Consider the following 17,687-nt stretch of genomic DNA (forward strand, 5'->3'; position numbering starts at 1 on the left):
TCAGAATTGGGGGAGATGTCCCCTACCCGCCCAATGATGCTCCGATTGTTCCTCCCCCATCCCCAATCAGATGAGAGTAGAAAGGGAAGTCCCTTAAATGCTGGTGCTTCTTTTGCAGGCAGTGCTTCATGGTCAACCGGAGCGATTCCTTCTCCAATGCCAGTGTAGACGGCAACTTGACAATGGGCAATGGGACTCTCATTCCATATTCCATCCTGAGCTTTGAGAGCACCACCCTGTGGCCCATTGCCACATTCAACTGCATCATGGTCGCCTTCATCTTCTCAAAGGGGAAACCTTTCCGAAAGCCTGTCTACACCAACTGTGAGTAACTGGGTCCAAGTGGACACAACTTCTTTTAGAGAGTTCATCAGGGTCCTCTCCTCACTTGAGCCTCAGCAAGCTGAAGTAGAAGCATATCAATCACCATAACCCCTACTCTCACATATACCTCTTTTCCTGGGCTTCATGATAGGACTTTTTATAAAATATTTCAGATTGTCTTGTTTTTTCATTCTTTTGATTTTGTTTTATTGTTTCTTGATTTTTCATGAAATCATTATCTTCTAGTTGCTCAATTCTAATTTTTAAGGTCTGATTTTCCTCCATCGATTTTTTGGTCCCATTTTTCATTTCTTCTTGCATTGCTTTCATTTCTCTTCCCCAATTTTCCTCTGCCTCCCTTAATTGGTTTTTGAAGTCTTTTTTTTAAGCTCCTCNGTCTGATTTTCCTCCATCAATTTTTTGGTCCCATTTTTCATTTCTTCTTGCATTGCTTTCATTTCTCTTCCCCAATTTTCCTCTGCCTCCCTTAATTGGTTTTTGAAGTCTTTTTTTTAAGCTCCTCCAGAATCTGTGTCCAATCCATATTTTTCTTTGGACTTTGCATGTGTTTGCTTTGTTTTCACTATCCCCTTCTGTGTCTGTACTTGCTCTTTGTCTCCATAAAAATTCTTTAGAGTTAGGTGCTTTTTGTTATTTACTCATTTTTCCTACCTTTTTATAGGTAGGATCTGTTCTCTGGGAGGTTGGGGTACCCTCTTAAAACTTCAGGATTATCATGGCATCTCTCAACTTCTTTGCTTTATTGATTCTGCCCCTGGAACATTCCCAATAGGGACTTTTTAGGAGAATCATTGGCTTTCAGGGATCATGATGGCCACCTGGGATAATAACTGAGGTCACCAAAATCCAGGAAAGCTACATCCCAAGGGAAGGACTGAAGTCTCTAAGGGCCAGCCTCACTGAGTTCACATGCAAAATTGATTGACTAGACAAACCTTTAATGATTAAAAAGATCATACTGCTGCTTCTGCTGAGGATATAGAATGATGAACTCATTAGAGCAAGGACCCTCATCCTGGGGGCTCTGATCTCATTTTGTATATAGACATATACACATACATATATATGAGTATATATACATGTGTACATATATGTATTGTGCCTGTGTGTTTGTGTACATCATTAATATGTACACATATACCCATGCATATACACATACATGTTCTTATGCAAATATATACATCAATGCCAGTATAATTGGCTTCTGTTGCAGTTCTGTGAATTTTGTTGTACTTGTTTATAAACATTGTTCTGAGAAGCCTTTCCCAGTCTGATGGTGATGAGTCTGAGGACATGGAGAAGAATGAAGAAGTCCTGGCTGAGGTGGCACACAGAACAAAGCTAACTTTGCACTCTGCATTGATGACTTACAAAAAGCAGCTGAGCTCATCTCACTTGGGTAAAAATGTGTTTGTTTTGTTTCACTCTTGTGAGAGCCCAGCTGACCTCCATGAACACTTATGGGGCACCTACTAGGAATGGACCAGTAAAGAAGACTGGTCTCCAAGGCCCCTGAGGGCCATCTGGAATTCTTCACCTTCAGAAATGATTCTTTCTGAGTAAACAGTAGAAAAAAAAGAAATTACAATCTACCGCTTCTATCCAAGTGATGGATAAAGATCAAATGGAACAGAGGAGGACCAAGGAACACCAAGCAAAAACTCAGGAGCTCCAGTGAATTGGACACAGGCTGTGGAAGAACTCAAACCACAATTCAAAAAACAATTAAGAGAGGCTGAAGACAACTGGGAAAAGAACTTAAAAAGGAATGACCCTTCCTAGGCACAAGGTCTTGGCCCAGAGCCCAGAAGTCATCAGTGTCTGTGTGTATAGAAGGACAGATGGATTCAAAAGAAGAAAACATGGACGAGCCTTCCTTCAGCACTGAGTTTGTGGGCTTGAACAAGGGTTCTGGGGTGGAATTCTCTCACTCCACCATTCAGCCGAATTGAAGAAAATGTCACAAAGAAGCCATTTGTTTCAAGAGTTGTTGGGGATACCAAGATAAAGAGAGATCCTTCTTGACTTGCAGGCGTTTACAGTCTAGCACGGCCATGAGACATGTGCACAAATGGACACGACTAAGAAATGATTAAGTAAGAATGATCAAAGTGACACGAGCACCTGGAAGATCGTCAGGGCAAAGTTCTCTTGGAAGAACCATCAGCTAAGCTGGACCTTGAAGAAGAAGGTCAACAAGCCCTGGCACATGAATGAATGAATGAATGAATGAACACATGCCAATTGCTTCCTATTCACCAAGTACCATACTAAGCCTTCTGGGTCTGGATACCAAAAGGAAGATGTTCCTGACCCCCAAGAAAGGGCAGAGGCCAGGGTAAGGCATTTGGGTTTGGAAAATTCTAGGACCAGTAATTGGAGCCAGGATGGGGGTGTGTTACACCAACAAGAATTCTGGATTGAGCTTTGGGCTTCATACTTCATGAGTGATGTTGAAAATGGGGTAAGATCTTAGAGGGAAGTTCTTTGATGAATAAGGGATTGGAAAGTAAGATTTATGAGATTGCTTCTTTAGGCCAGAGGGTGGGGAATGAAGCCAGGTAAGGTAATGGTTAGAGTGTTGGACTTGGAATTGGAAAGACCTGAGTTTGAATCCCACCCCAAAACAATGCTAGCTGTGTGACCCTTATGCAAGTCACTTCTCCATTTTCAGCCTCTGTTTATGCCTTTGTAAAATGAGACTAATAGCACCTACCTTTCAGGGTTGTAATAGGGGCAAAATTTTATATATATAATATACACATAATGTATCCCTACATATGGATACATATATAAAATATTATTCATATGTATGTAGTTTTAGAAATAAAAAATAATTATATGAATATGATGTCAATAATAATATAGTTGTCATTATTTATTATATTCTGTACCCAAAACTCCAAGCTGCTCTAGCTCATACGTGTTACAAGGATAGGTGGGCAAGAGGCAGATGGCATGTAGCAAGCCCATCGCTGTCCTTTGAGACCACATGCAGGTCATCTGTGGGGTTTTTGGTCTAGAAGGAAGGACTCTAGATTTCCAGTCAGGAAGGAGTCAGGTTAGTGTTCCTCCCCTAAGCTGTGAAGCCTTGGCCAGACAATCAACCATTAATTAATTAAATTGGTATCAAGTGTCTCTCAAGGTCTAGCCAGGGCTAAGGCTGGACTCTGGGGACACGAAGACCGAGAATGAGATAATCCCCACTCTCCTCAAGAACTGCAAGGGGAACTAGTACATCTAGAACTATAAGTGGAATAAATACAAAATCATTCAATATAAGTTCATTAAAGGGGGTGGGGATGTTAATGGTGGCACTAAAAACATTGAAACTTTCTGAACCTCTGTTTCTTTATCTGTAAAATGAGGCTAACAATACCTGCTCACAGTATTGTTATTAGACTCAAATGAGATGATGGAGGTAAAATGTTTTGCAAAGCCTGTGTTCTATAATTGCCAGTTCCTATTGCTATGATTCTAAAACACCCCTTCTCCAAATGCTTCTGAACATGACCTCGTTTGAAATCAGGCCCAGGGGATAGAGAAGATTTATATTGAAAAGAAGGAAGACTCTTTTTTAAAAGGAGGAGTTGCTATTAAAAGTGGAAATGAGGATGTGAAATCTCTCTCCAGCAGAATTTTTGGTAATTGGTTACAGACAAGGTGATCACAGATTATAGTTCTAGAGCTGGAAGGGCTCTTCAAAGTCACCAGATCCATCCTTTTATTTTACAAGGCTCCCAGAGAAGTGAACCGCCCCAGGTCACAAAGATATTATTCCAAACCCAATTCCTCTCACCCTAAATCCAGCTCTTCTTTCTTTGTCACATGATTTCTCAGGCAGGCTTCCTCTTCAGTCATCTCATCTCCTCCCATGGATAGAACAACCATTTTTGTGTTGATGATTCTCAAATCTCTCTACCCTATCCCAACCTTTCTGCTGACCTTGAATCTAGCATCTTCAACTGCCTCTTAGACATCTCCAAACGGATGTCCAATAGACACTTGGAACTCAACATGTCCAAAATGGAAGTCATTCTTTTTCTCTTTAAGCCCTTCTTCTACCTTCATTGCTATAGAGGGCATAGCTGCCCTCCCAGGACCCTCAGGATCCCAACATAGGAGTCAACCTGGAGTCCTGCTGTATCTTACCTCTAGATCCCAGGCCAAAGCCTTGGGTTTCACCTCGGTGGCATCTCTTGTTGATTTTATTTTTGCAATATCTCTTGTCAGTTTCACTTCCATAGCTTTTCCTGTCTATTTCACCTATCAAATATCTCTTGTCAGTTTCAGCTTTTCTTTCATCCTCTCTTATCAATTTTATTTCCACAGCATCTCTTGTCTATTTCACCTATGCAATATCTCTTATCCATTTTATCCTTGCACCATCTCTTGTCAATTTCATTTCTGCAGATTTCATCTCTATAACATTTCTCCTCTAACTGGTCCTCTGCCCCATGCAAATCCTCATCACCTCACCTGGACTATTATAATAGCTACTGGAGGGTCTGCCTGCCTCAAGTGTCTCCTCACTCCAGTCCAGCCTCCATTTAGACACCAAAGAGATTTTCTTCAAGTTCTATTCACTAAACTTCACTGGTTTCCTATCACCTCCATGACTAAAGACAAACCCCCCCTCTTGGCATTCAAAGTCCTTTATAACCTATTCCCCTCCTATGGTCCCAGTCCTCATACCTGACTCCCCAACACATACTCTTCTGTTCAGTGACTGTCTCTGACTGTTCTGCCAAAAAGATACTCCCATCTCTGGGCTCTGGGCATTTCCTCTGTCTCCCATGCTTGGAACATGCATCTCTCTCTCTCTCTCTCTCTCTCTCTCTCTCTCTCTCTCTCTCTCTCTCTCTNCTCTCTCTGTCTCTCTCATTCTGTCTCTCTCTTTCTCTCTCTCTCCTTCCCTTCTTTTCTCTGTCTCCTCCTGTCTCTCTCTCTGTCTGTCTCCCCCACCCCTTTTTTGTTCTGCCATTTGATTTCCTCAACTTCTTTAAGTCCTAATTAAAATCCTTCCTTCTGCAGAAAGATACTCCCAACCCTTCTTGATTCTAGTGCCTTTTCTCTCATAATTATTTTTTAATTATCTTGTATGTAGCTTGTTTGTACATATTTGTCTGTCTTTTGCCTCTTTTTGCATCTTAGGCACTTGGTACAGTGCCTGGCACATAGAAGATAATTAATGTTTATTTCCCAACACTATGATTCTGTGATTCCTCATTTTTGGGACATGCCTCTCTCACGTCGGTGATAGCTTTATTAAGTAAGCCAGTATAGGAAGCCATTTGCCAAGACAACCTACCTGTGTTGTCACTTCCCACACCTGGCACAATTTTTATCTTATAGAATGGAAATCAGCAGTGAGGATTGGCTGCCTTAGAGAGACATATGGTCCATTCCAATTGCAGCAGAAAATGTGCAGCACCGAGGCTCCTGGGCTCTGAATGATTAGGAATTGCAAGGACCTAGCAGCCTGGCATCAGCAGTGTCCCAGAGAAGTCCATAATCAGATCTTTCCCGGCTCCCTTTGAGAGAACATGTTCCATGTAGTCGTAGACAAGAAGACTGGAAAGGCTTTCTACTATTCCACACTGTAGGAAAGGAGCCCAAGGGCTATTGAGGGATTCATGGGCTCACTGCCCACCTAACTCTCCCTTAAAATTAGAATGCCAGACTTCTACCAATAGATGGCGATGAAGGTCCTACAGGTTTGATGATGGCATTAGAAGATCATGGTTCTGGTGCTGGAAGGGACCTCAGAGACCATCCAATGTAATCCCTACACTTTATCCAAGAGGGAACCTCATGAGGCCCAGAGAGGCCATTGCATCATAGTACTTAAATCCTCAGAGAAGGGCCTTAGAGACCATTTGGTTCAACCTCCAAATTTTATTTATGAGAAAACTGAGTTCCAGGGAGATGCCCAAAGTCAGCCAGTGAAAGAAAGCTGAACCAAGATTAGAACCTAAGCATTCTGATACAACATTCAGCCCAATTTCTGTACATTCTGATTTAGAAGTTTGGCATTCATATTTTGCAATGATTAAATGCATAAATCTTTATTGATTTTTTCCTACAGGCTTTGGCATACTAATCCTTTTTATTTTATTCCATTTTTGTGTTTACTAATTTACTTTATTTCACTACCACATTTAACTATGTAGGGTTTTATTTTCTCTTTGCAATATAATCAAATATCATTACTATAAATACATATCAATAGAAATACCATTTTACTACAAAAATAATCTCATTAATTTTTCTCCCACTAAGTAAAAATTAGTATTAATTATAAAAAATCTGGGTATTTTTTTTTGCTGTTTCTTTTTTAAAAAAATTTATTTGTTTCTATTTTTTAAGACTATTTTTCCTTAGTTACATGATTCATATTCTCTCCCTCCCATCTTCCCTCCCCCTCTTGGATTTGACAAGCAATTTCACAGGCTAATATATGTCTTATTACTCAAAACCTATTATTCATATTTGTAATAGAGTAATCTTTTAAAAACCATAACCCCAAATTATATACCCATATAACCGAGTGATAAATCAAATGTTCTTCTGCATTTCTACTCCCACACTTCTTTCTCTAGATGTGGATAGCATTCTTTTTAATTCACTCTATTATCCACTTCCTTTTTATGGGTTAGTTCATCCCATTTATATTCACAGATATGATTACTAATTGTGTATTGTCCTCCATCTTATTTTTCCCTTTTGATTCTGCTCTATTATTACCTTTTACTCTGTTCCTCCTTACCAGTTTTTTGCTTTTTATCATCCCCCCCCCATACTTCCCATCCCTCCAGTTACTTCCCCCTTCCCTTGTCTTTTTACCCTTCTATTTCTCTGTAGGGTAAGATAGAATTATATACCCCAATGAGTATATTTGTTTTTTTTTCTTTCCCTGAGCCAGTTATGATGAGAGTAAAGTTTAAGCATTGCCCATCACCACTCTCATCCTCCCCTCCCTATAATAATTTTTCACACCTGTTTGTGTTATATAATTTACCCCATTCTGTCTCTCCCTTCCCTTTTCTCTCAGTGTGATCCTCTTTTACATACCTTGATTTTTAAAATATATTATATCATATTGAAGTCAGCTTACTTGCTCACCCTCTTTCTAAGTATTTGGCTATTATATTCCTGAAAGTTGTCATTTGGAGATTTCTTTCTGGAAGTGATCTATAAATTCTTTCAATTTCTATTTTATTTTCTTGTTCAAGGATATCTGGGCAGTTTTCTTTGGTAATTTCTTGTGTGATGATGTCCAAGGTTTTTTTTGTTTGTTTTGGCTGTTTTTGCTCATGGATTCAGGTAGTCCAATAATTTTAAAATCATCTCTCCTAGATCTATTTTCCAGGTCAGTTGTTTTTTCAATGATATATTTCATATTTCAGTGATGGACAACCTTTTGAGTGTGGTGTGTCAAAATTCACCAAAAAACTGAGCATAACTCGGGTGGTGTGTCATTTTGAGAAAGAAACCATAATTTCACAATATTTATAGTTTAAATAACAAAAACGTGTAATTGTAATATATAACTGTATTTAATAAACTAAAAATAGATAAATTAATATAGGCAGAATTGTCATCTATAGTACATAGAGTATCTACACTATACTACTGCAAATGTTTGATCCTTAGCATATGGCCCCATACTTCTCTGTATGTAACCGCATGTCATCAAAAATGGCTATGTATGTGACATGCATGTCATAGGTTTGCCATCACTGTCATATTTTCTTATTTTTTCATTCTTTTGGTTTTGTTTTTTTGTTTCTCAATTTCTCATGATATTATTAATTTCTAATTGCTTAATTCTAATTTTTAAGGCCTGATTTCCCTCCATCACTTTTTGGGTCTCCTTTTTCATTTCTTCCATTTCCTCTGCCTCTCTTAATTGGTTTTTGAAGTCCTCTTTAAGCCATTCCAGAGGCTGTGTCTAATTCATATTTTTCTTTTGGACTTTGCATGTATTTGCTGTGTCTGTCCCTTCTGTGTCTGTACCTTGTTCTTTGTCTCCATAAAAACTCCTTTATAGTTAGGTGTTTTTTTTTTTTGGTTGTTGTTGTTGTCTGCTCAAATTCCCTACCTTTTTATAGGGAGGCTCTGTTCTCTGGGAGGTTAGGGTACTCTCTTAAACTTCAGTCATTCTTTGGTTACTCAGCTTCATTTCTGAGTTCCTGCCAGTTTCAGTTCTTCCTAGATGGTATGATGGCCTGATGATCTTTATTTATTTTGGTGGGGAAACATTTGAAATTGAGAAATCATTAAAAAAACCCAACAAAACCCCTAAACATTGCTTAAATAAAAGGGCAAACTGGTTTAGAGGAAAAACACCTGGCTGGAGAAGGGCCTCAAATTCATGCCATGGTGGGGTTATGTTCCTTTGCAGTCTCCGTTGCTGGTTCTTCTACTATATCATCCACCCAGCCTGGGAGTGGCCCCCAAGACTAAGTACTGATAAGGGGGAATTTGGGAAAAAGGAAAAGGACAAGAGTGTAGAAACGGAAGTTGGATGGAATGCAAGAAACCAGGAAGTATAAGGGAAAATCTTAGAATCCTGAGGAAGGATTCTGAGGGGATCAATGGTCATCTGGGAGAGAGTGGGGCCTGGTAGAGCAGGCAACAGCTCTTTGTCAAATCTCTCTCTCTCGATCCTGTGGAAAACCCATCCAAACTATTTCATGTGATTCTTGTTATCCCTCTGTGATCCCAGATATTGAAGTGACACCTAGAGACCTCTCGAGAGAATCTATCATTGGCAGTGATCTGAACTACTGAGTTACCTTGGTGGGCTTTGCCAACATCTGGGTGACTAGGTCACTACTGGCACCAGCTCCTGACTCAACTGCTATCTCTGGCTTTTCACCAAAGTCTCTATTTTTGTGGGCTTAGCCTTGGTAGCTAGATAGGACAGTGGGAATTTAGGCAGAAAGGGAGTCAGTGTAGCCCCAACATTTGTTGGGGACCAAAGTGACCTTCTTCAAGGTCAGTGGTCTGGGGAAAAGTAGATTTTGTTAGTGCTAGGGAATCTCTGAGCCCTCAATCCTTACCTAATCCACATTATCCTCTTTAATATACCTGTTACTGTTTTAAAGCTAGAGTCAGAGTGTGTGTCTAAGGGCTTTGAACAGAGAGTAGCCATCTTGCTCTCTGGGCCAGGGAAGATTCATCACCACCCGAGAATGGGTTCAATCAAATCCCAGTCACCAGTATAAATACCATCTTACAGTCCTAAATTCTCTTTTGACTCTCATCAGCTTCTATGGGCTCTTTAAGGATGTCTTTGCAGATGACTATGGGTCCAGCCCTTGTCTCTCTCCTCTGCTCTAGTCCTCTGCCCTAATCTGCTTACTGAAATCTCATTTGGGCGTTTTTCAGGCATCTTGAAAGCAAAACTGAACCAATTATGTGCCATCTTTCCTTCTTTTCTGGATTCCCCAGGAGTCTTTGAGGGCTCCCTTTCTGCCTTGTCATCAACCATGATTTCTCACTAGCTATTTGTTTCCAATCTATTGCCAAATCTTGTCATTTCCTCCTTTCCAACATTTTTATGGCCATTCACTTCTGTCTCTTTCCTTAGCCACCCCCCTGTGACAAGTCTTCATGGTCTCTCATCATAATGATTTCAATGGCTCTCTAACTAGCTGTCTCCTCTCCCATCCATCCTTTACCTAGCTGCCAAAGTAACTTTCCCACAACACAGATCTGACCCTGCATTGACTCCAGTGGTTCCCTATTCCAGGTCTATCCCTCAGATAAAAAAAGACCTCTGGTAGGCACTTCCATTTCTTCACAGCCACCAATGACCTTTCTCATTCCTCCCCTCACACATATTTCCATCTAGTCTCCTTGTCTTTTGCACAGGCAATGTTTAGGGTTCAGTGTCTTTGAGGGTAGGGAGGGACTTCCTTTTGCCTCTGGATTATCAGTCCCTAGTATAACACTTGGCATGGCAGGCACTGAATGCTGGCTTGTTGAAGAATTGAGTTGATTGGCATCAGAGAACCAGTACATGACACATAGTGTTTGGTTAGTGCTCGTGGCTTCAGTTTGCTCTCTTGTACTTTTCCCTTCACAGTGAAAACACCAAGCAAAAACTTAGGGCAGTCCAATGCCACCCCCCCACTTGTGTCCTATCAGAGGGACCTTAACAGGTAAAAGAAGAGGGAGTATTTTATTTCCATTTCTACTTCCATCACTAGAAAGAAGCAGTTGTGGAAAGTGGTATTCACTAACTTTGCTATGAATAAGACAGATAGTGCTGGCAGAATTGATGATGTTATGTTCCGAGAGTATAATTGACTTCACTTTTACAAGGCTTCAAACAGCCTCCCCTGCTTATGCTCACTTTGCTGTGTAGCAATTCATGAAGATCTTCCTAGTTTCCTCTGAAAACTATTTCATTGTTTTTTTATGAATCACTCATTTATCCTCACTTATGGCTTAACAGTCTATTATTATATACACTGACATTTGTCCAGCCATTCCTTAATGAATGCACATTTTATTTTCAGATTTTTGCTGCTTTAAAAAATGATGTTTTGAATATTTTGGTATGCATGGGAACTGTTTTTATCATTGATTCCCTTGGGGTGTAAATCTAATCGGGGAATCATGGGTCAAAGGATATGAACTTAGCAATTTTTCACATAAAATTGTTTTCTAGAACAATGGGGCCAATTCATAGTAACACCAACATTCTGTATTTCTGTCTTCCTGCAACTCTTCTAACATTGAGAATTTATCTTTTATTGTCTTTGCAAATTTGATGGTGAGAAAAAACTTTAGATTTGTCTTCATTTTCATTTCTCGTGTTTATAATTTGGCACAATCTTTCATACGGTTGTTGATGGTATGCATTTCTTCTTTCATAAACTGTTTCATTATTAAAATGCTTTTTAATTTGCATGGAAAACAATTTTTAACTTTTTTTAAAAATTGAGTTCCAGGGGGCAGCTGAGTAGCTCAGTGGAGTGAGAGTCAGGCCTAGAGACAGGAGGTCCTAGGTTCAAACCCGGCCTCAGCCACTTCCCAGCTGTGTGACCCTGGGCAAGTCACTTGACCCCCATTGCCCACCCTTACCACTCTTCCACCTATGAGACAATACACCGAAGTACAAGGGTCTAAAAAAAAATTTAAAAAAAAATTGAGTTCCAAATACCCTTCCTCCCTCATCTCCCCCTTCATTGAGAAGGCAAATAATTTGATGTTATACATGTGCAGTCATGCAAAACATAGTTCTATGTGAGTCATGTTGTAAAAGAAAACATAGACTGCCCCCAAATAGAAAAATAAAGTGGAAAAACAAGTATGCTTCAGTCTAAATTCTGATTCCATCAAGTCTTTCTCTGGAGGTGGGTTGAATTTTTCATAATGAATCCTTTGGAATTATCTAGAAACGTATTTCTGAGAATAGCTTTCATTCACAGTTGATCATTGTACATTATTGCCGTTACTATGTAGTCTTCTCTAGGTTCTGCTCACTTCATTTTGCATCAGTTCATGCAAGTCCAGGTTTTTCTGAAACCATCCTTGTCATTTCTTATAGTATCATTGTACTCTATGACAATCACATACCACAATTTGTTCAGGCATTCTCCACTTGTCGGGTATCCCCTCAATTTCCAATTCTTTGTGACCACAAAAAAACACATATTTTTGTATATTTTTCTTTCTTGTTTAGATTTCTTTGGAATACAGATCTAATAGTGCTATTGCTGGGTCAAAGGGTATGCACAGTTTGATAGCACTTTGGGTATAGTTTCAAATTGTTTTTCAGAATGGTTGAATCAGATCGCAATTCATCAACAGTGCATTAATGTCCCAGTTTTCCCACATCCCCTGTGGCATTTATCTTTTTCTTTCTTTTCTATCACATTAGCCAATCTGATAGGTAAGAGTTGCTCTAATTTGTATTTCTCTAATCAATAGTGATTTAGAGCATTTTTTCAAGTGACTATAGATAGCTCTGATTTCTTTATCTGAAAACTGCCTGTTCATGACCTTTGACTATTTATCCATTGGGGAATGATTTGTATTCTTAATAAATTGGACTCAGCTATCTATATATTTGAGAAATGAGGGTTTTATCAGAGAAACATGCTTTACTTTTGTCACAGCTATCATTGCTACCAGTGTATTTCCCTCCATTATCATTCTTTCACCACTTACCTTTTGAATAATAGTCTTTTCTTTTGAGGTCAATTCCCCAGAGATTTTTGCATATCACATATTTTTTTATAGATGCCTTGCTACTTTTTTCTTGAGAATTGTCATTTAGGACAATATTCTCAAGGGGCCTTTGCCTCTTTAATATACTGAGGTATTTTAAAGACTGCACAATGAACAGAAGAAAAGGTGATCTCATAGTAGACCAGCTATTTGCCAAAAAGTCCTTGACTCCTCCATGTGTACCCCCCAATGTATCTTACATATGTTTCTGTCTTCCCAGAGTAACATAGGGATGTCTGTTTGTGTTCCTCCAGATCTCTTTTCATTCCTGCTCATTTCTGCCCTTGGGGTTACCATTTTCATTATGTTTGCTGACATTCAAGTGATATATAGTGGAATGGAGGTAAGTGCTCAACCTAGTTGCAAACCTTGGGCCAACTTAGGCATCTGTGGGAGGATTATTTGCCTAATCATTGATCGCCATTGTCATATGTTCTGCACTGTCCCTCCTCCCCAACTTCACCACCAGTCTCTTCAATAATTATATATTTCTTAATCTTTTTATAAATACATTCAACAGTATGGGTATCTGGTCTGGATTCAAATCTGAATTCCACTCCTTACTAACTGTCCAGCTCTGGAAGGAGTCACTTCCGACCTCTGGGCCTCAGTTTCCCCATTCATAAATCAGGAGCTCAAGACTCAGCAAGACTGGTGGTTTTTATGACTTGGATATTGTTCCCCTTTATCTTTACAATGCTCACACCATCGATAAATCTTTTCATGCAAAAGATATGCAGGTTTCAATTTCTTCTGTCTCATTGGCTGTGGCACTCGTGGGAGTTACTTTTCCTTGACTATAAAAACCATATTTGGGGGATTTCTAAATCCCTCTCAAACCTTTTCTGTTTAAGGAAGCCAAAAAGTTAAGGAATTTTATTTTGAAGTGACAGATTTCGGTGAACGTAGACCCTTGAAATATAATTTTCCATACCAAGTGTACTCCCCACCTTCGCTACCTGACTAATTTTCCAAGCCTGGATTTTTCCAGGAACAAGCTGGAAGTAAGTTTTGGTTTCCAGGAAATCACTGACTACTACTGTTCCCTTAGTTTGAAGACATAAAAGGAGCCGTGACCCTCTGCTCCTAAGGCTTCTCATAGCCTAATAGGGAGTCAACGCGGCATAGTGTAAGCCCATGACAGATTGTTGTGTGTCTGAACGAGTCTCTCCACCTCCCTGGGCCTCACTGCATCATGCTTAAAATGGAGATGATTCAAGGCACACCGTCTACCATCTGAGGCTGTTCTGAAGAAAATGCTTTGTTATATTTGTTACTATAATGAAGAGGTTTTCATCGAGGTGAAAACAGCTGAGAAGGAAGCAGGGATTGGGGGAGATGAAGGATAGAGGGACAGAAAATGGCAGGTGTCCTTGGAGGGGCAGCTGGGCCCCGAGGAGGGGCATGATTAGAAGAGGACCTTGGAGGCTGGGGGATAGCTTGGACCATTGAACAATGCAATAATATGGGCTTAGAGAAAGTGATAGCTATGGACGGGGATGAAAGTCATCTTGCATAGGAAGGGTTCCCCCTTTCTCCCACAGTGGAGGGGGACCTGGGGGTCAGAGCTCTCTCAACATGAACGCCTGTCATGGGGCCAAACTTGTAACACTGAGACATGCTACCCTTTCTGAACAGCTCATCCCAACCATCATGACGTGGAGGATTTCGGTTCTGGTGGCATCACTCGTCCAGTTCTGTGTGGCATATTTTGTGGAGGTGAGCCTAGATTCTGGGGGAAAAGAAAAGCAGATGTGGGAGGTATAAGATCTCCTTCTCAACTGACTCTTTCACCTTAGCAAGGTATTCAAAAATGGATCGTGTTCTTAAGGAACAAATTTCCCTAATGGTCAGCTTTAGGGAACACGGATGCTTCTCTTGAGAATCTCAGAGTCACTTCAACTAGTTTGTACATTTTTGTTAAGTTTCCTACTGTGTGTCAGGCACTGGGAAATGAAACAGCTGCTCTCCCCTCAAGGAGCCTACCATCCATTTTGGAGAGGCATTGTGCACAGGGCAATAAGTTGAAAAATCTACAGGAAGTTAATGCAAAATAATTTCAGGGGAGGCTGGTGGAGGAGGGGAGAAGGGAAGGGAGCCTTGCCAATCTGAAGACTAGAAAAGACCTTCATTATCTAGAAGAGAGGTAGAAGCCCCCTGTGCAGAGCCTTGAATGAAGCTAGGAATTCCACTGAAGTGAGAAAAGCAGGATTATCCCAAACAGTAATACTCCCACTGTACGTCCATGCATTTAATTGGGAGACTGGATTGTCTTGGACATTTTAACATAAAGGAACAGAAGCCAAAATTAGAGAGAAAACAGGCACGTCTGAGGCTGAACCACCATCTTTCCCAAGCGCCTCCCTCCTCCGCCAGAAGGAGCGGACAGCAGGACTTACTCAGTGGTGAGGGCCACGTCACAGTCTGTCCCAGTTCTTTTCTCCTTCATTCATGGACAAATGTTCATAGAGTCATGAGATTCAAAGCTAGAAGGGAACTGAGAGGTCATCTCATCAGCCCCCTTCACTTCACAGAGGCCCCCCCCCCAGGGGAATAAAGGTCTCCCAGGCAGTATGTACAGAGCAGTCAGCATGCCATTCCGATTCTTCTGAAGTCAAATTTGAAATTTTTATTTTTTCAAGGAAGGAGAAAGGAAAAGAGACCAGAGACAGATTACATGATCTCTGAGGAAGGAATGCATGGCTTAGCAAAGAGGGAATGAATAAAGAATTTATTAAGGCTTGTTATGGGCCATCCACTAGGGATACGAACACAAGCAAGTTGGTTTCTGCCCTCAAGGAGCTTACATTCTAATCCGGAAAGATGGCACACATGAGGAAGTCAGAGCTGGAAGGGAAGGGAGGGGCATGGTAATGGCCAGATGTGGCAGAGTGGCTGGTCAGTCTAGGGGCACAGGAATGGGAGTTTATGTGCTTAGTGGGGGAGGAGACAGCCGGAGCTCCAGGCAGCGGCATGACGTAGATGTTACTGGAACGTGTCTGAGACTTGGACCAGATTAACAGATGATAGGCTTGTGTGTCAGGATGGATGAGGAACAGATCACAGCCCTCTCTCTCATCCCCTAATTGAAGGGAGACTTTCCCATCCCAAACAAGACTGGTTCCATTTTTTAGTCTAGGATGTGTTATACTGGATATTAAAAAGTGAAAGGTTTATACATACAATGTTCCCTAACATTTCATTAGTAACACCCCAGAAGCTAAACAAAGAGGGTGCTGCCCAGGGTGGTGAAGGGCGGTGGGTCCCTGACAAATCAGGAGAGCAGAGCCAATGGTCCGCAGGGACCGAGCTGTCTTCAAGGGCGGTGGTTTTCTCCTCACCAAAAATCTTCAAATGCTGGTTGTGGAGGGATCCAGGTTGGACCAATGAGCTTATCTTCCAACTTGAGATTCGGGGTAGTGTTTCATCTTGGGGGCAGGGAAAGGGGAGAAGGGAGATGGGTGGGCTGCTGGCCTTGGGATAGTCTTTCAAAGGAGCACTCCTTCAATATTCCTGAGGAAAGGGGCTGCATGCATGGATTGTGTCACCACGAGAGGTTGGGGCTGAAGGACATTCTCCGCAGGGAGGGAGAAAGGGGGTGGGTGAGGGAAAGAAGAGCTTGTCTCCTTTTCCATAATCAATAAAGGCCCTTGACTTTGCAGGATGCTATCCTTCAAAACCGAGAGCTCTGGCTTCTGATCAAGAAAGAACGGGGCGTGCACTCTAAGAGTCAGTACAGGAAATGGCAGAGGAAGCTAGCCCAGGACCCCAGCTGGCCCCCCACGAACAGGACAGATTACTCGGGAGAAGGCAAAAACGGCTTCTATAGCAATCCTGCCTATGAAAACAGTGAGCCCACCCCCATTCAGAAGGCCACTGAAGTCATCGGGCACGTCACCGAGCAGCATTTCTGGACCCGGCTTTGAAGCCAAAACTTTGCGTGACTCAGGTTAGAGATTGGCAGAATTTGGTGCTTGACCTGTGGAGGAGAAGCATCTGTCTTGATCACAAACAACCCAGAGGAGAAGGGATGAGACTCTGACCTGTTCTTGGGCTTTCCTCATCCGAGGCTCCGAAAGGACTTTCCCTGTAACTTAAGCCTCTTTCACCAGAAGATGGGACAGATGCCGCTTGTGACTGTCCTCCAGCATAGATAGAGAGTCTCTTGGAGAGTTCTTTTTTTACTTCTAATAAAGTTTATTCAGTGCTCGAATAACTACTATCAGAATCATGTGGTTTGGATGGCCAAACTATTCATTTATGAGCATTAGCAAAAACGGATAGGACTGGCTTTTACTTGGTCACTGGACTAACACTTGTCAAAGAGTAATTTAAGGGTTCAAGCATCACAGGGTCTTGAAAATGCTGTTTCCTGTGCAATTATCTCAGCTTCTTTTGGAAGGGCACTTACCTGTAGTACATTTGGGTGGCACAGTGGATTGACTAAAAGACTTGGAGTCAGGAAGACCTGAGTTCAAATTATACCCTACTAGACAACACCTACTAGCTATGCAACTCTGGGCAGGTCACTTAACCTTTTTCCTCATTTGTAAAATGGAGGTAGTAACACCTCTCTCCCAGGGTCAAGTGACATGAGAAAAGTGCTTTGGAAACCTTAAAGAGCTTAAACATGTGAGCTACTACTATTGTCATCATTCACTATTATAATATTTGTGGGAATATGTGCTTTGTCAAATAAAAAATGTCCTGCTTTCCCCCTTTTCTTATCTAAAGTCTGTCTAGAAGAGCTCACTTTGATATTATTCAATGAAAAAGTTACTGACCTTTTTCTTAACATCATCTTCATTTCCAAGTAAATTCCTCTTAAACCTGATCCTCAGAATGCCAGTCCTTGTAACAAAGAATTTTAAGAGAAGGAAAAGATCAGCTCCTGAAAACTAATCAACAACTTAACTGAGTCTGACCATATATGCAGTGATCCACACCCAGAGACCCTCATCTCTGCAGGGGAGATCTCTCTCTCTCTCTCTTTCCTCTCTCTCTTTCCTCTCTCTCTCTCTCTCTCTCTCTCTCTCTCTCTCTCTCTCTCTCTCTCTCTCTCTCTCTCTCTCTCTCTCTCTCTCTCTCTCTCT

The 17,687-nt window shown here is 41.1% G+C and overlaps 1 protein-coding gene across 1 annotated transcript in view; it reads left to right on the forward strand.

Annotated features, from left to right (window-relative positions):
* ATP13A5 (ATPase 13A5) overlaps window positions 1-16,520 on the forward strand; it is a 110,016-nt gene extending 93,496 nt beyond the window's left edge. Inside the window, exons 28-31 of the mRNA XM_044669503.1 lie at window positions 119-324; window positions 12,849-12,937; window positions 14,233-14,313; window positions 16,257-16,520. Of these exons, the coding sequence (XP_044525438.1) occupies window positions 119-324; window positions 12,849-12,937; window positions 14,233-14,313; window positions 16,257-16,520 (640 nt within the window). The remainder of the gene's footprint in view (window positions 1-118; window positions 325-12,848; window positions 12,938-14,232; window positions 14,314-16,256) is intronic.
* Window positions 16,521-17,687: the final 1,167 nt, after the last annotated feature.

Source organism: Gracilinanus agilis, chromosome 3, assembly GCF_016433145.1.
Source record: "Gracilinanus agilis isolate LMUSP501 chromosome 3, AgileGrace, whole genome shotgun sequence".
Taxonomy (NCBI): Eukaryota; Metazoa; Chordata; class Mammalia; order Didelphimorphia; family Didelphidae; genus Gracilinanus; species Gracilinanus agilis.